Here is a 19,392-nt window from a genome sequence, read left to right on the forward strand (position 1 = left end):
ACTTTCCCTACGCACGTGGCTCCCGGGGCCTCCTATCCCTCCCACTGTCCCTCAGGCTTTCTTCTCACCATTTAAAGTGAAGTGTGCATTCGTTGTAACAGTGACTTGGCTTTGATGGGTTATCTGAAGCATTCTTCGGTCTCCTTGCCACAGAAATTATATGAAAAAGTATTCGCCAAAATGACCAACACAAAGGGGCACTTGCTACACGTTCTCTAGGCCTTTTAGAAAACATGGAGTTGTTCCTTTGGCCACATACATGCGAATCTACAAGAAAGGTGTTACTGTAGATATCAAGGGAATGGGCTGTTCAAAAAGGAATGCCCCACAAATGTTACCACAGCAAAACTGGGAGAGTCTACAATGTTAACCCAGCATGCTGTTGGCATCATTGTAAACAAACAAGGACAAGATTCTTGCCAAGAGAATTAATGAGCATATCAAGCATATTAAGCACTCTAAGAGCCAAGATAGCTTCCTGAAACGGTTGAAGGAAAATGATCAGAAAAAGAAGGAAGCCAAAGAGAAAGTTACTTGGGTTCAACTGAAGCGCCAGCCTGCTCTACCCAGAGAAGCACACTTTGTGAGAACCAATGGAAAGGAGCCTGAACTGTTGTAGCCCATTCCCTGTGAATTCATGGCATGATGGGTATAAAGAAAATAAAAGACCTGGACCGGAAAAAAAAAACACAAGACTTTCCCTAACAAATAACAGCTGAGGGAGTTTATCACCACTAGACCTGCCTGCAAGAAATCCCTAAAGGAGTTCTTCAAGCTGAAATGAAAGGACACTGGTTGGTAACATGGAAATATATGAAAATATACAACACACTGGCAAAAGTAAGCATATAGTCAGATTGAGAATACTGAATACAGAATACTGTAATATGGTGGTGTGTTAACTACCTAACTCTAGTATAAAGGTTGAAGGATTAAAGTTTTAAGGTTAAAGTCTTAAAAAAGAGCCATAGCTACCACAGTTGATCAATGGATACACAGTAGAAAAAGATGTAAATTGTGGCATCAAAAATGTGAAAAAAGGGCTTCCCTGGTGGCGCAGTGGTTGAGAGTCCGCCTGCCGATGCAGGGGACACGGGTTCGTGCCCCGGTCTGGGAGGATCCCGTATGCCGTGGAGCGGCTGGGCCCATGATCCGTGGCTGCTGGGCCTGCGTGTCCGGAGCCTGTGCTCTGCAATGGGAGATGCCACAGCAGTGAGAGGCCCACGTACTGCAAAAAAAAAAAAAAAAAAAAAAAAAAAAAAAAAAAAAAAGGGGGAATTCTGTGTGCAATAGAAGTTAAATTGTTATGAGTGCAAAGTAGACTGTTAGATCTCTAAGATGTCTTAATGTAAGCCTCATGGTAACCACAAAACAAAACCTTCAGTAGATTCACAAACAAGAGAAGGGAATCAATGGATATCACAATGGAAAATCAGAAGTTCACAAAGGACGGTGGCAAGAGAGAAGGAAAGGTACAAGGGAAATCCAATAAGCCAGAAAACAGTTAATGAGATGGCATTAATAAGTCCTTACCTATCAATAATTACTCTAAGTGTTAAAGGATTGATTTCTCCAATCAAAACACATAGGGTGGCTAGATGGATTAAAAAATAGAACCCTGGTATATGCTTCCTACAAGAGACTCACTTCAGTTTTAAGGAAACATACACTCAAAGTGAAGGGATGGAAAAAGATCTTCCTTGCCAGTGGGAACCAAAAGAGAGCAGGAGTAGCTATACTTATATCAGACAAAGTAGACTTTAACCTGAAAACAGTAGCAAAAGACAGAGAAGGTCATTAGACAATAATAAAGTGGTCAGTTCATCAAAAATATAACAATCACAAATATATTCACACCCAACATCAGAGCATCTAAATATATCAAGCAGATATTAACAGATCTGAAGGGAAAAATAGACAACAATACAATAATGGTAAAACACTTCAATACCCCACTTTCAACAATGGATCGATCATCCAGACGGAAAATCAAGGAAACATGGAACTTGAACCCTATGTTAAACCAATCTAACATATACAGAACATCCTATCCAACAGCAGCACAGTACACATTCTTCTCAAGTGTGCAGGAAACATTTTCCAGGATAGATCTACAATAGGTCACAAACAAGTGTTAGCAAATTTAAGAAGATGAAAGTCATACCCAGTATCTTTTCCGACCACAGTGGTATGAAACTACAAATCAATAACAGGAGGGAAGCTGGAAAATTCACAAATATGTGGATATTAAATAAACACTCCTGAACAACCAGTGTGTCAAAGAAGAAATCAAATGGGCTATCCAAAAGTATCTGGAAACCAATGAAAATGGAGACCTAATATATCAAAAGCTATGGGAGGGCTTCCCTGGTGGCGCAGTGGTTGGGAGTCCGCCTGCCGATGCAGGGGACATGGGTTTGTGCCCCAGTCCAGGAGGATCCCACATGCTGCAGAGCGGCTGGGCCCGTGAGCCATGGCCGCTGAGCCTGTGCGTCCGGAGCCTGTGCTCCACAACGGGAGAGGCCACAACAGTGAGAGGCCCGTGTACTGCAAAAAAAAAAAAAAAAAACGCTATGGGATGCTGCAAAAGCAGATCTAAGAGGAAAGTTTACAGCAATAAATGCCTACGTTAAGACATAACCTAATTTTTTACCTCAAGGAACTAGAAAAAAAACAAACTATCCCCAATGTAGGCAGAAAGAAGGGAATAAAAAGCCAAGCAGAAATAAATGAAATAACATCCATAAAAACAATAGAGATGCTTAACAAAACTAAGAGCTTCTTTTTTTTTTAATAAACAAAATTGAGAAACTTTTAGCTAGACTACCTAAGGAAAAAGAAGATTCAAATAAATAAATTCAGAGATGAAAGAGGAGACGTTACAGCTGAACAACAGACATAGAAAGGATCATGAGACTATGAACAATTCTACACCAACAAATTGGATAACCTAGGAAAAAACAGATAAATTCCTAGAACATGCAACCTACCATGACTGAATCATGAAGAGATAGAAAATCTGAACAGAAGAAGATTGAATCAGTAATTTAAAACATCCCAGCAAAGAAAATCCAGGAAGAGATGGCTTCACTGGTGAATTCTATCAAATATTTAAAGGAGAATTAATACTAATCCTTCTCAAATCTTCCCAAAAATTGAAGAGGAGGGAACACTTCCAAACTCATTTTACAAGGCCAGCGTTACTGTGACACCAAAACCAGACAAGGACACTACAAAAAAGGAAATTACTTACCAATATCACTGATGAATATTGGATGCAAAAATTCTCAACAAAGTATTAGCAAGCTGAATTCAACAATACACTAGAAAATCATATACCATGATCAAGTGGGGTTTGTACCAGGGATGCAGAGATAGTTCAGTATCCACAAATCAATCAGTGTGATATACCGCATTAACAAAATGAAGGGTAAAAATCATATGATCATCTCAATAGATGCAGAAAAAGCATTTGACAAAATCCAATATCTATTCATGACAAAAACTCAGCAAACTGGGTACAGGGGGAACATACTGCAACATAATAAAGGTCACAAAAGACAATCCCACAGCTAACTTTATACTTAACAGTGAAAAGCCAAAGGCTTTTTCTCTAAGATCAGGAACAAGACAAGGATGCGCACTCTTGCCACTTTTATTCAGCATAATACTGGCAGTCCTAGCCAGAGCAAGACAAGAAAAAGCAACAAAAGGCATCCAAATGGGAAAGGAAGAAGTAAAACTGTCTCTACTTGCAGCTGACATAATATTGTATATAGAAAACCCCGAAGACTCTACCAAAAAACTGTTATAACTGATAAATAAATTCACTGAAGTTGCAAGATATAAAATCAATGTACAAAAATCAGTTGTGTTTCTACACACTAAGAAAAACAATCAGAAAAAGAAATCAAGAAAACAATCCCATTTACAGTTGCATCAAAAAGAATAAAATAGGGACTTCCCTGACAGTCCAGTGGTTGACTCCGAGCTTCCAGTGCAGAGGGTGCGGGTTCAGTCCCTGGTCAGGGAACTAAGATCCTGCATGACACGTGGCATGGCCAAAAAAATAAATAAATAAAATACCTAGGAATAAATTCAACCAAGAAGGCAAAAGACTTGTACAGTGAAAACTATTAACACATTGATGAAAAAATTTGAAGAAGACACAAATAAAGGCAAAGATATTCCATTCTTATAGATTGGAAGAATTAATATTGTTAAAATGTCCATACTACCCAGTGCAATCTATGGATTCAGTGCAATCCTATCAAGATTCCAGTGGCATTTTTTCACAGAAATAGAACAATCCTGAAATTTGTATGGATCCATAAAAGACAAAGATAGACAAAGCAATCTTGAGAAAGAACAAAGCTGGAGGCATCAAGCTTCCTGAGTTCAAACTATATTGTAAGCTATAGTAATCCAAACAGTATGGTATTTATTTATTTATTTATTTAGTTTTGGCTGTGTTGAGTCTTCGTTGCTGCATGCGGGCTTTCTCTAGTTGCAGCAAGCGGGGGCTACTCATCATTGCGGTGCGCGGGCTTCTCATTGCGGTGGTTTCTCTTGCTGCTGAGCACAGGCTCTAGGCATGAGGCTCTAGAAGGCAGGCTCGGTAGTTGTGGTGCACAGGCTTCGTTTCTCTGCAGCATGTGGGATCTTCCCGGACCAGGGATCGAACCAGTGTCCTCTGCATTGGCAGGCGGTTTCTTAACCACTGCACCACCAGGGAAGTCCCAACAGTATGGTATTGGCATAAAAACAGACACGTAGATCAGTGGAGCAGAATAGAGAACCCAGAAACAAACCCACACATACATGGTCAATTAATTTCGGACAAAAGTGTCAAGAATATAATGGAGAAACGATAGTCTGTTCCATAAAACTGGTCAGGCCACAAGTAAAAGAATGAAGCTGGATCACTATCTTACACTGTACACAAAAATCAACTCAAAACAGATTAAAGACTTGAACATAAGACCTGAAACTAGGGCTTCCCTGGTGGTGCAGTGGTTGAGAGTCCACCTGCCGATGCAGGGGGCACGGGTTCGTGCCCTGGTCTGGGAAGATCCCACATGCTGCGGAGCGGCTGGGCCCGTGAGCCATGGCCGCCGAGCCTGCGCGTCCGGATCCTGTGCTCCGCAACAGGATGAGGCCACAACAGTGAGAGGCCCGCGTACCACAAAAAAAAAAAAAAGACCTGAAACTATAAAACTCCTAGAAGATAAACATAAGGAGTAAGCTCTTTGATATTGGTCTTGGCAATTTTTTTGATCTGACATCAAAAACAAAGGCAACAAATGCAAAAATAAATAAGTGGGACTACATCAGACCAAAAAGCTTCTACACAGGGACTTCCCTGGTGGTCCAGTGGTTAAGACTTCGCCTTCCAATGCAGAAAGTGCAGGTTCGATCCCTGGTCAGGGAGCTAGGGTCCCACATGCCTCACAACCAAAAAACCAAAACATAAAACAGAAGTAATATTGTAGCAAATTCAATAAAAACTTTAAAATAAAATATAATCTTTTAAAAAAATCAATAAAAACCTTCTGCACAGCAATGGAAACCATCAACAAAATACAAGGACAATTTATAGGATGAGAAAAAATATGTACAAATCATAGATCTGGTAAGGGGTTAATCTCCAAATTATATAAAGAAATCTTACAACTCAATAGCAAAAAAAGTCACAAACAGTCTGATTAAAACATGGGCAGAGGAACTGAAGAAATGTTTTTCCAAAGAAGACATACAGGTGCCCAATAGGTACATGAAAAGACACACAACATCATTAGTCATGGGGGAAATTCATATCAAAACCACAGTGAGATGCCACCTCATACCTGTTAGAATGGCTGTCATAAAAAAGAAACGAGATAAGTGTTGGTAAGGGTGTGGAGAAAAGGGAACCCTTGTGCACTCCTTGTGTAGTGTTTCCTTCATTCATCTGTCAGTGGACACTTGAGTTGCCTCCGCATTTTAGCTATTGTGCATCATGCTGCTATGAACTTGGGTATACAAATTTCTCTTCAAAACCTTGCTGTCAATTCTACAGCACATTTTTTGTTTGTCTACTATTACTATAAGTATATTAAGATAGTTTATTGACTCTCTCTTGGCATTAAATTTCTTTCCCCCTCTTTCCATTGCCATTTATCACACTGCTTCTCACCCCACCCTCCCACCTCTGCTGTACCCCCAACCCCTCCAGTGAGGATGCTGCTCCTCTGTGCTGTCGTGGCCCTGATGCCGACATGTAACTTGTGCCTCCACCTCAGGCCAACTCTCCAGATAGATGTGTGATTAGTTCTGTAGATCATTTAACTTAGGGGGTGGCCACCTTTTTCTGTAAAGGGCCAGATGGTAAATATTTTAGGCTTTGTGGGCCATGTGGCCTCTGTTGCAGCTGCTCGCCTCTACCGTAGTAGTGGAAAGTAGCCAGAGACCAGACTAACTGTGTGGACACAGCTGTGCTCCAGTAAGATGTTATTCACAAAAACAGGTGAAGGGCTGGATTGGGCCTTCAGCCATAGTCTGTGGACTCCTGATTTAAGTCAAAGAGATTTTGTATGCTTTTTGTTTAATCTCAGATCAGAAGGTAGCAGGCTTTACTTACTGCAGCCCAGGAAAAGTGAGAGGAGAAAGGTTTTGAGCCTAGACAGCTGGTGGATTTCCTGCTGGGGAAGCCTGTTAGGTAGATGGCCCCTATTCCAGCCGCCCTGGGGTCATACATTCTCAGCCACAGAGGGGAGGCAAGGACTAGTTCTTCATGAGGAACATACTCAGGAGGTAAGCGGTTGCCCACGTCTTTATCTGGTGTGTCCTTAAAAGACACGGCACTCTATTGACCATGTGTCTAGCGTCTCTAAACTGGATGCCCTAACATCTGCCCTGCATGCCTGTGCCGCACACACCTCGTTCTGGACAGTCCGGTCCCGAGTCACCTTGCCTTGGCTCACGTGTCCGCTGGCACGTGCACCTCTCTCCTCGGGAGGAGTTCTCCTGCTCAGGCATGCGTTTCAAATCTAAACCAACCGATCCAGAGCTCACATCCCAACCACCTCCTTTTTTGGACTCTCACACTCCTGCCCACTACCCACCTGCGCTGATCCCCCAGGACCAAGTCATAGACAGCTAGGGACAGCCCGTGCCCAAGCGCCACTGAGCTCTTCCCTCTGGCCAGTGCTAAACTGCTTGCACTGCCTTACACACCCCTTCCCCCGGAGACCACAGTGAAGTGAAGGCTCTTGCTACAGCCCTCCGCAACCCACCAGCGCCTCCTGACCAACACTAGCGCTTCCCCGTGCCGTCCTGCGTAGGGCACTACGGCCCTCAGCTCGGAGACCGTGAGCAATAAACTATCTTTTTCAATGGCAGTTGTTTCCTGATCTGTTGGCCTTAGCATCCCTCAAGTTTTATGTTACGCACTGTTTTATAGCAGGGCTGTTTAATTTGTACTCTGGTATAAGACCAAGAGTGGAATAAGAGGTGAGTTGGCCTCGCGGTGCGGGATTACCCTGCCCCTTTCTTCCATATTTGTGGCAGCCCTCTCCCCTGGCATAGGCCCACCCATTGTTCCTGGCTGACTCCAGCCCACCTCTTATTCTCGGAGCCACCCACTCCTCTGTTGCCACCTCTCCGTGCAGCTGTGTGGAGCCCCCCAGTTTAACATCCAGTTCTGTATTATTATATCCTGTATGGTTTCTTTCAGGGACGTTGCTTATTTTCCCAGCTACACTGCTGGGTCTCCTTGGGGACCAAGCTATCCAGGGCCAGGGACACAAAGCTCTGTAAGGGAAAGATGGAAGCTTTGACCTCTCCGTGGCTTCACCTCTTGTTAGCTTTGTGGCCTTGGTTTCAGTGCTGATCTTTTCTGAGGTTTGGTTTCCTTATCTGTGAAATGAGGATGAATGGAAATAGTCCTGTATATATATATTGGTATCTGGGTCTGGTGTGCCCTCCCCGTACCAGTCTTAAGATTACAGATGTTTTATGAGGAATGCTTTTTTTTTTTTGCATTAAATAAGTAATGTGACCACATTTTAAAAGTTTCCATATTAGAGAAAAGTAATCACCCATACTCTTTGTACCATAATTCAATTACTATTAGCATTTTGATTTTTTTCTTATTTGTGCATTTTCTCACTTAATTTATTTTAACTTAAGTGTTCTGGTCATGAATTACTTGTAATTATTTTAACGATTTTCATATCCTGCTTTCCTACTTAACATAGTTTTTTTGGACTGTGTACTTTTAAAAATATGGAAGCAATATTTTTATTTTTGATCAATCATAAAACTTATTTTTCTACCCTGTATATTTCATATCTACTGAAATAATATAGTGGTATGAGTTAAGAGTATCATTATGTACTGGCTATGCATGGAATTGGCATGAAGATCCTATTTGTACTGAAATAGCAACTTCAGTTCCTAATCTTTGTATACTTCAAAACTAGTTTAAAAATAAAATGTGACTGTAAAGAAGATGTAGCTTTAATAACATCTGCAGTTAGAAGAAACAGGTCGGTCAGATAGTTTGATTTAATCATATCTTATTTTAAAATTGAAGGTCCATTTTAGCTTCTTACCTTCTGAAAGAAAAGCTCAACATCTTGGGCAAGTTGGGGTGTCTACTAAGCTGTGCGGGTTCTGTCGTGCTGATTATCCACTCCCCGAAATCTGAGAGTGTGACCACTCAGGCCGAGCTGGAGGAGAAGCTGACCAACCCAGGTAACTCAGAGCTGTGGTGCCAGAGAGCTTGCTGCCTCCGGCGCGGTTCTCCTGGCTGGAGCTGTACCCTCCGCCCTGCTGTGGTCTGTCCTCCAGGCCCTTGGTTCCTCTTTGCTCACCACTGTCCTCTGCTGCCCCCCGGGGCTGCCCTGACCCTTTGCTGCCTCCTGGGATCTGGACCTTGTGCATGGACGCCGTCCCCCACCCCGCATCTGTGCGCCCATTCTGCGGGATTGGCCCCAGGCTGCTCCTCTCAGGACCACCATGTGTCCAGACCTCCATGCTTCCCTCTGAAGTGAAGCTCTCAGAGAGCCGAGGTCTGATTTAATTCATCTTTAGAGCCCCCGCAGAGCCCTGTACTTTTTTTTTTTTTGGTATCTACTTTTGACATAATTTCTTTTTTTTTCATAACTGCAATCACCACCACCCCTTCCCCCTGATGAGAGAAAACCCAAAGTACTGCACACTCAGGCCCAGCTGCTTTTTCTTTTCTTCTTCTTCTTTTTTTTAATTAATTAATTTATTTATTTATGGCTGTGTTGGGTCTTCGTTTCTGTGCGAGGGCTTTCTCTAGTTGCGGCAAGCGGGGGCCACTCTTCATCGCGGTGCACGGGCCTCTCACTGTCGCAGCCTCTCTTGTTGCGGAGCACAGACTCCAGATGCACAGGCTCAGTAGTTGTGGCTCACGGGCCCAGTTGCTCCGCAGCATGTAGGATCTTCCCAGACCAGGGCTCGAACCCATGTCCCCTGCACTGGCAGGCAGACTCTCAACCACTGCGCCACCAGGGAAGCCCCCCAGCTGCTTTTTCTGAAATAAAGCCTGCGCACTTGCGTTCAAGCTACTTCTGATTTTTCCACAAACACAGGCCACACTTCGGCGGTATTTTACGTTTGCGCGTGCTGCTCTCTGCCCTCCACTACCCCTTGCCCAGTTTATAGGTTAGGCTCCCAGGCAGCTTTCAGCTGTAGTGTCTTCCTGAATCTTCCCCTGCAGCAGAGCTCCACAGTCTTTTTCTTATCCTTGAGGAAGAGGGGCTCCCACCACCTGCTTGCTGATACACATGTCCAGGCTGTTCCCAGCCCTCAGGCCCAGTGCCTGGCACCCCCTTTACAATCTGGAAGTGAAGTTCATGGAAAATACAACTCCTTGTACATATAATAGCAGTCAACATAATGCCCTAAGAATAGTACTTTGGAATAAAATGGAATGCTCAGGTACAACTATAGGAGAAGACATATTAAAGCCAGCAGACCCCACACGTGTGTGCTGTGAATCTGGCAGGTGCAAAACAGACCGATGTGGAGGTGTTGTGTTATTGACTCAAACACTAAGGATTTTGCCATCAGCAATGGGATCTTCTTTTTTTTTTTTGGCTACGCCAGGTGGCCTGCCAGATCTCAGTTCCCTGACCAGAGATTGAACCTGGGCCCCGCCAGCGAAAGCCCGGAATCCTAACCACTAGACCACCAGGGAACTCCCAGCAATGGGATCTTCTGAAATGGAGTATAACTCTTGAAGTTCTGAAAAATTCAATGTATATTAAATCCTTGCCAAATTACTCTGTTTTACACATAAAACAGGTTCTAGCTCTGATTATTATAAATATTTTCCACTTTCCTGTCCAAGGTGACATTCCGAAGTCATCAGGAGAACAGGATGATTTTTCATTGTGTGGGACCGTCTGCACATCCCAGGACCCCTGGCCTCTGCCCACTGTGTGCAGCCCCCAGTCACTGCAACAGCCAAAAACACCCCTACAGCTTCCCTGCGTGTCCTTTGAGACCCCGCATGACTCCCTTTCTCTCCCACCCCACACGTAGGAGCACTCTCTGCCTAGGGTTTGTTGAGTTGACCATCTTGTGAAATGGTTTTTAAAAAATTCTCAGGACTTCCCTGACAGTCCAGTGGTTGGAGCTCTGCACTTCTGCTGCCGGGGCACGGCTTCGATCCCTGGTAGGGGAAGTTCTGCGTGCCGCACAGTGTGGCCAAAAAAAAAATCTCAAAGCATCTGTGTAGACTTTTACTGTTATAAAAATGTTACTAATAGAAGACTTATTTACTGACATGTAATATATAGGAGCTATGAATGTTTGAATGGTGAAAGTGATGATGGGAATAACTTGTGGAATGAGCTCAGGGGCTGTGGTAAAGCACATCCGGAGCGGTAGGGTGTCCCGGTGACAGTGGCGGGGGCAGGTGGCGGAGCACGTGGCGAGGGCTGCTCTGCTTCGCCCCCTGGGTCACCGTGCGCCCTCTCGTTTCCAGTGTTCGTAGGCTATCTGTGCATCGTGCTGCTCATGCTGCTGCTGCTGATCTTCTGGATCGCGCCGGCCCACGGGCCCACCAACATCATGGTCTACATCAGCATCTGCTCCTTGCTGGGGAGTTTCACCGTGCCTTCCACTAAGGGCATTGGGCTGGCAGCCCAAGACATCTTCCACAACAATCCGTCTAGTCGGCGTGCCCTCTGCCTGTGCCTGGTGCTCCTGGCCGTGCTTGGCTGCAGCATCATCATCCAGTTCAGGTACATCAACAAGGCCCTCGAGTGCTTCGACTCCTCTGTGTTCGGGGCCATCTACTACGTTGTGTTCACCACACTGGTCTTGCTGGCCTCGGCCATCCTCTTCCGGGAGTGGAGCAACGTGGGTCTGGTGGACTTCCTGGGCATGGCCTGCGGGTTCACCACTGTCTCCGTTGGGATTGTCCTTATACAGGTGTTCAAAGAGTTCAACTTCAACCTTGGGGAGATGAACAAATCTAATATGAAAACAGACTAGGATGTAACAGGGGGTTGGATGACTTGAGGAACAGGAAATGGATGTGGCTTCTGGTCCTGATTTGTCATGAAGTAGAAGAGACAGTAAATCGCTGGTGTTGGAGTTGCCTGTATATTAATGGATGGGCTGGTGGAGAGTGAGGATGCGTTGCTCAGCACTGGGGTGGGGGCCCAGCCTTCTGTACTCTGAAGCTGCTCAGTGGTTGCCTGGGTGTCATCTCTCTCTGATGAGAGGAATCTTATGTTCATTGCCATTAACCTGGAAGCTTTCATGAATACTCTTTGCTTTTAAAACACGTCATCGTTATTTAAATAGAATGGGCCTTTTCTGATTAGTCTTTGCAGGGGAACAGATATTCTTACTGAGAAGCTTACTTTGGAAATGGGAGAAATTGTTGTCTTGAAGTCTGACTCTACCGTAAATGTGTCTGTAATTTTATTATTTTGCATTAAGCATGTATAACATTCAGGTGTCGGATCCAAATCAGAGGTATATACATTTAATTGGTTTTAATCCTCTGATGTGTTGACTCTCCTACCCCCAACTCCTAGACATTTTAATTGCAAACAGAGAGAGAAGAGTGAATGGAAATGATATACTGTTCCATTTGCAGGATGATTTTCAATAGCTCAAATCAATTTCAGTGCCTTTATTACTTGAACTATTCACTTAATTTGACTATTACTGTGTGTATGTTCTCTTAGATTAATGCAGCCTCCTTGATTATACTTTAATATTTCACTCTTCAAAACATAAATGTTCAAAGCAGTTAGAAATTATAGTATATTCATTCACTGGAAGAGAGTCAAGACTAAGGGCACACTGGAGTAAATCAGCCCTTTCAGCATGTAGTTATAGTTCAATTAAAGACAATTGACTTAAGTAGCATGAGGTATTTTATTTGCATTCAGTCTAATGTAACTGGGATCCACTATTAAATATATCCATGTTCTCTTTCAGCAAGCATTGTGGCCATTAAGAAGAAATAAATTATTTAACTTGATAATAAGGCTGTTAAATGAGAGAGTAACTGTTCAATAGCACATATGAGTTCCCTGTAATTCAGGAACAAGTTAAAGGACACAATTAAGCCTAGGCTATATTCTACAAACTGGAACATACATAGTTTTCAAAAGAATTTCTAGCAAAAATGAAAACAATTTGTAGCCATCTCCCTGTTGTTTGACATGGCAGAGCACCCTACAATTCCTCAGTCAAACTTCTGAAATGCAAAATAGCCATTAATTATTCCAGTATTTGGATCAAAGAGGTCATTTGGCTATCTATAGTAACCTTGCATGTGTATTAAATGGGAACAAAGCACAGAGTGATACAGATATTCATCAAGATATCATGTACTTCATTTGCAGTGGTTCTCCCACCCCTGCACCATGCGGCATGACGGATCTTAGTTCCCTGACCAGGGATCGAACCAGTGCCCGCTGCAGTGGAAGTTTGGAGTCTTAACCACTGGACCACCAGGGAAGTCCCATGTGTACTGTTTTATCTAAATAGGAAGCTATGCCACGTTGAAAGATGGGATTGGGTAAGGTAGATTTGGTGATACCCAATTAAACAATACCCAATTAAAATTACTAAGGAATGTCAATAGGAAAAAAAAAGTGTTTTTTCAGACAAAAAGAACATTTCTAAAGACCTAAGGAATAGTTCCCTAAAGTGTTGAACAAAGAGACTAAATAAAATGAGGATAGTTTAACATAGAGAAAAAAACACCTTTATGAATTAAAAGTACATGTGATGATCATGGGTTGTCAAGTGATCTGTGAACTAACTGCAGCAAGAATATTTAAAATTTTTTAAAAATCTAACTGTTAGTTAATAAATGCTCAAAAAATGCATTACTCTTTTTATCAGCTCGTGAAGGTTTGTTTTTTATCATCGGTATTTTTAGGAATGCAGGCCTTAATTTATGGAACTGAACTTTCTGAAAGTATAATGCAGGAGTATAAATATACTTTTAGGCATAAAAATCATTTCTAGGTAAGGAGTATGAGATATTCAGAGAATACATGTGGCTATACAAGTATAATGAGAAAGTCCATGTGTCATATGGAAATTACCATTTTTTTGTTTACAGTTTACATGTGAAGCTTAGTTTATTTAAATTCATCTATTGATGTTCCTGATTACAGTTAATCCATGATTATTCCATAGATACTTAGAGGTGATATTTTCTGGATTATCTCCCTATGATTTTTTTTTAGAGTAAAATAGAATCTCAAAGTATTAATAGTTTGTCTCCTCTTGAAGGTGATAAGTCCCAGAACAGTTAGACTCTCCCAAGTTTACATCTGTTCAGCAAATTACCTTGGTAGGATACACAACTTCCCTTCCAGTGGAACACAGTTCATATCATCCATTGTATTCCAAAAGTGTGACTCTAGCCTGGAAGTAATCGACATGACCAGCAGTCTAACAGCCTAATTTTCAAGTTTAACATAGAGCGTTTAATATCTGACTTATAGTATTTATTTTACAAATTCATGTTTTTATAATTTGGAATTACAAAAAAAGATCTAAAAAGTAAAGCTTTGAAGGGTAGGGCCCAGAATGGGGATAGGTCTTATATTGGTCTTTCCAAAAGTAAATACATATAAAACATTTTCATTATTATGGTATTCTTTGGGTTTTATCTTCAATTAAAGCAAGCCTCCTCTAAAATCATATGTTTGTGATATGATATCCAGGCTTGCTCTGGATAGATACTTAAATAGGCCATTTCTCTCCTGTCTTACTTGGACAATGCCTTGTTTTCTCATCTGAATCTTTGCATTTAAAAAGATTGCTTCCTGTTCTGCTCAGTGATCAAGTGTAGGGCCTATTAAGGATTCTAACCCAAACCCAGCACAAAGACCACCCTGGGTGTTTTGCTGTTCTGCAGGACTGCTCCAACTCTGCAAAGAAGGATCCGGAGAGAAGGGCAGTCTGCTCCCTGTCACATGGGGAGCAAGAACTGCCCACGGCTGGACCTTCAGGGAGAATCATCACTCAGATGTTATTATGGTCTTTTCACATTAGAAAATTAGTGAAATACACTTTGCTGCTCTCTGTTCAGCAATAAGAAATATTCCTTCAGGTCCTACTTCTCAGGCCAATTTGATTTATGCAGTTTTATTTCCAGAGGTTCATTCCAGCTGTAGTAGATTGGTCTTCGGGTTTTTCTTTGGGCTTCACGTCTGATAGAAGAGAGCACTGTTGAAGTATGCAGTCACCTCTCACCTTCCTTCTTCCTCGACTGCTCAGCTCTTTGTAAATACTGCGCTCCCTTCTAGAGGCCAGTTCCTAGACATCCATAAAGTGCTTGAGATGCACTGTCTACACGCGTGGATGAGTCCACGGAGACTGAGGTGTTGATCACAGGCCACTGTCGTGCTGCCTAATTCTTGTTGGGAGATGACACCTCTCCTTTCTAAGCTGCTCAACTAACCCAGAAGAGCAGTCTACAGAGCTATGCCCATCACTCTTCTTTGATGCCTACTTGATCCTGACTTAGACTTCCTGGGACTGAGTAGGAACTTGGAAAGAGAAGAAGCTTTAGTTTAGATCTGTTCATTGACTGTCTGATGGGCTTCAGTGGTCTGAAGAAGTTGTCCTTAACTGTGTCTGACACCGCGCAAGTAGTTCACCTATCGAGCAGGATTAGATGGAAACTTGGTGTTCCACCTTCTCAGGGACCAAAAACGTAACATTAACTCCTTAGCATTGACCTTCCTCCCAAGGACATATCTGTGTTAGTTTTTCATATGTTTTACTCATATTCATAGCTAGAGGTCTGTTAGCTTGAGTTAGGAAGAGAAAAGATCAGTCTGCACACCAGTCACACCATAAAACAGTTTATCATATAAAATACCTCAACTATGTGTATTCCTCAATTCCGCCTCATAGTTGAACTGGTGATGAATTTTAAGGTGATTTTTCACATCTGGCCAGATTCTTATACCTCCATCATATACTTGAAAAGATTAAGAATTTTAGGAATGGGAACAAGAATTTGGCCCAATATCTACTCATTTATTTTCGTACACATTTCTCACATGCTATTAAATGCAACAAAGAATTATATTTTAAGAAAATGTAACTTTGTGTTACATCAAAAACATATTGTCTAGTGAAAAGTTGATATTCAGTAGAACAATGATCATGTAAATAAACATCTATTTCAAATGTACCCAATGTGATAAAAAGCATAGTCTAGGGCCCAGTGCGTGAGCCGGGGAGGATTTATTTGTTCTTTTCTCTGTTTTTCCTTGAATTGTGCAACTATAGGTGAGTCACTTAACCTTTCTGTGCCTCAGTTTCTCTACCTCTAAATGGTGGGATGGGTCTCCAAATCTGTGTTAGAGCACTCACGTGTTTAGTTTGTGCTGGTAGCCTCAGACCAGAGCGCATGTGCAGGACTCCTTTGGAGCGATGCACCATGCATCCTGTCTGCTCAGGACCATGCTGTAGACAACACACAGCTTCGAGCACTGAGTAAGCAAAGGAAGCACTGGGTGTAAAGTCTGCATGATTCCATGAAGCTTTAATTTTCTTTTTTTTTGTTTTGAAAGGCAGGGTTTTATATTTTCTGTTGTAAAATATGGAAATTAAGCAAGGACTTTAAAAACCTGCACTGAGAGATCACATTCTGATGGTGTGATGAGCTTCTCTGACGTTCTGAAAAGGTTTATGTTCTGCAGAAGAATCAATGACTTGTGAACCAGATTGATTCTGTTGCGTTGAATTTGTAATGAATGATGCTGAACTTCCTGCTTCCAAGCGGCTCAACCCTGACCATGCACTACCTGACACCAGGTAAATGTCAGGAACTCCCAAACCACTAGTGCCAAAGGGTCACATTTAAAAGTACAGAATATTTCTTTTATTTGTCAGACTATAATAATTTGCTCCCCCCTGCCATGTCAGTGTTTTTGCAGTTTGGAAAAATTTAAGGGTACTGTTTTTCAGTAGCATTCCTGAGTGTTTTTGCCTTTTTAAATGATAACTATTACTTTCTTGTAAAATGGAATATAATTGTGAAAGAGAGGAAGAAGACTAGATAAAAAAATGTAAAATGTTTGATTGGTTGCATAAATTTTTTTTCATGTAAACGTATCAGGGAAGCTTCCAATTAGCACACACACCCATTTGTCAATGACTAAGACTTGCTTATATTTTGCTTTATAGAAGTAGTCATAGCATGTTGTAATTGCCCTATGTAAATAAAAATGCTATTTATTAAGTTTTCCAATAATATTTATTAATCTGTATGTGTTTTAAAATAAAATAACTTATTTCTAGCTGAACACTCGTTGCTTTTTTGCCCTTTACATGAAATGCTTGTGTGGTCTCAGGTTCCATATCATCCTAATTCCTCAATCAAATGCTTCGCATTTTCCTTGTAGAAACAAATAGCCCAGGTCTCCATCACAATGTAGAAAATGTCCACCCGAGCATATTTTAGGGAGCAAATCCATGGTGTGTGAAGGATTCACCATCCAGTGATTACCTTCTGATATAATGAAATGATGGTATTAAAGAAAACCAGCTATATTTTAATAACTTGTACATGTTTTTGAGGTGTATAACATATGTTTTAAACACATGGAAAGTATGAGAATCATAACACATTTTAATACTCCAAGTGTCATGAGAAATCTTGTCATTAATCTTTATTAGTGTCCTATAAGTAATTTTATTAAATTAAAAAAATATTTCATTTGAGAAAAAATATTTTTCCTTAGGCTCTATCCAGAAAGATTTGATGATTCACATTTTGATCAAAGTATACCTGTATAGAAGTCAGGAACAAACATGTTAAGAAACCACTAAATGTTTCTATGGATAACCCTTTCCACACAGGTGTTTGGGGTCATGAAATGTATAAGTGCCAAATTCTACAAAAACCTGCCTGGGTTGGTTACTATTAACAAAACTGTTAGTTGTATCTGCTAGCCAAGCACAATACTGTTGAAACTGAGTTCTACATCTGGATCTGAGGAGTATAGAAAATCAGGCATGCTCCCTACCCTTTACTTCCTTTGTTGATGAGTCATGTCCCTGTCAGGTGGCCCTTAGGCATGACATTGTCAGCATCTTTGATGTAATATTAATCAGACCATATTTTGAACCTCATATGGTAGGTAGTTTCAAAAAGGCTTTTTGTGTTGGAGAGCTGAGGCACAGTCAAGAAATAAAGAGAGGGCTTCCTTGGTGGCGCAGTGGTTGAGAGTCCGCCTGCTGATGCAGGGGACGCGGGTTCGTGCCCCGGTCCGGGAAGATCCCACATGCCGCGGAGCGGCTGGGCTCGTGAGCCATGGCCGCTAAGCCTGCGCGTCCGGAGCCTGTGCTCCACAACGGGAGAGGCCATAACAGTGAGAGGCCCACATACCGCAAAAAAAAAAAAGAAAAAAGAAATAAAGAGAAATTAAAAGATACCTCTGTCTATTAGCAGTTCAGAGAAGATACGTATAATTCCAGCTGAAGAAATTTGGAAGAATTGGGATTGGAATTGCACCATGGCAAGCAAGATAGGAGAGATGCCAATCAAGTAACAAACACAACAAATCCATGTAAAATAGCTGGGATAACAGGCTGGAAGGTGGAGGAAAGGTCAAACTACGTCATCTGTTAATAAAATGGAATCTTTTTATTTTGGGTGAAGATGTCTGGAGGATCTCAGTGTCCTCCTTACCCTAATTTGGCATGCTTATTCACTGTATTGGTTTTCTATTGCTGCTCTGACATATTACCACAAACTTTGTGGTTTACAACTACACAAATTTATCATCTTACAGCTGCGGGGGTTAGAAGTCCAACACAAGTTTACCTGGACTAAAGTCAAGGTGTCAGCAGAATTACATTCCTTGTGGAGGCTCTAGGGGAGTGTCTTTTCTCCGCCATTTTCAGTTTCTAGAGGCCTTGCACATTCTTTGGCTTGTTCCCCTTTCTCCATCTTCAAAGTCAACAATGTTGCCTTTCTCTGACTTTCCTCCCATTGTCATATCTCATTCTCTGACTCTTGACACTCCTGCTTCCCTCTTACAAGGACCCCTGTGATTATTTTGGGCTCACTTGGACTACCCAGAATTATCTTAAGATCCTTAATTTAATCACACCTGCACCCTTTTGCCTGTTAGGTAACATAGTCACAGGTTCTGAGGATTAAGACTGTGGACATCTTTGAGGGGCCATAATTCTGCCTGCCAGATTCACTCACCATTTCGTCAAGTGAGGCAATTATTAAAAGCCAACTCCTGGCTTTTAATAAATATCCCTAGTGTTATACCCAAATTCATTTCAAGTTATTACTGTCTTTTTCAGAGAGCTCTCCCCTCTCACTCCAACATTTTTGGAAAATGCCCTACTACATGTGTAGATCACCTATGGCTAATACTAAACTTTTAAAATGCTAGAGAATGTCACTATTCACTTTGGAAGGAAAAAGGGCAGATTTACTGATAGGGGGTTGAGCTAAAGAAAAAAAACATTATCTGTAATGCTGTTGCCATGTTTCTGGCTGGCATCCGGTAACAAAACCAAAATGGAGGAGGGTAATTGGAGAACAATTTATACATGAGAAAACAATTTGATTTAGTAATACATGATTTTAAGAAATACTATTTTAATAAGAAGTCTTGCCTATACTTCTATAACAATGACAAAAAGTAGATTTTTGTGTGTGTGTGTGGTACGCGGGCCTCTCACTGTTGTGGCCTCTCCCGTTGCGGAGCACAGGCTCCGGACGCGCAGGCTCGGCGGCCATGGCTCACGGGCCCAGCCGCTCCGCGGCACGTGGGATCTTCCCGGACCGGGGCACGAACCCGTGTCCCCTGCATCGGCAGGTGGACTCCCAACCACTGCGCCACCAGGGAAGCC

At 42.0% G+C, this 19,392-nt stretch overlaps 1 protein-coding gene and 1 pseudogene across 1 annotated transcript in view; both read left to right on the forward strand.

The window, feature by feature from the left end:
* NIPA1 (NIPA magnesium transporter 1) overlaps positions 1–11,514 on the forward strand; it is a 36,557-nt gene extending 25,043 nt beyond the window's left edge. The window contains 2 exon segments of the mRNA XM_007472277.1: positions 8,576–8,736; positions 11,003–11,514. Coding sequence (XP_007472339.1) covers positions 8,576–8,736; positions 11,003–11,514 — 673 coding nt within the window.
* On the forward strand, positions 181–646 carry LOC103076576 (60S ribosomal protein L21 pseudogene; annotated as a pseudogene).
* Positions 11,515–19,392: the final 7,878 nt, after the last annotated feature.

The sequence above is a fragment of the Lipotes vexillifer genome, unplaced genomic scaffold (assembly GCF_000442215.2).
Source record: "Lipotes vexillifer unplaced genomic scaffold, Lipotes_vexillifer_v1.1 scaffold200, whole genome shotgun sequence".
NCBI classification, from domain to species: Eukaryota; Metazoa; Chordata; class Mammalia; order Artiodactyla; family Lipotidae; genus Lipotes; species Lipotes vexillifer.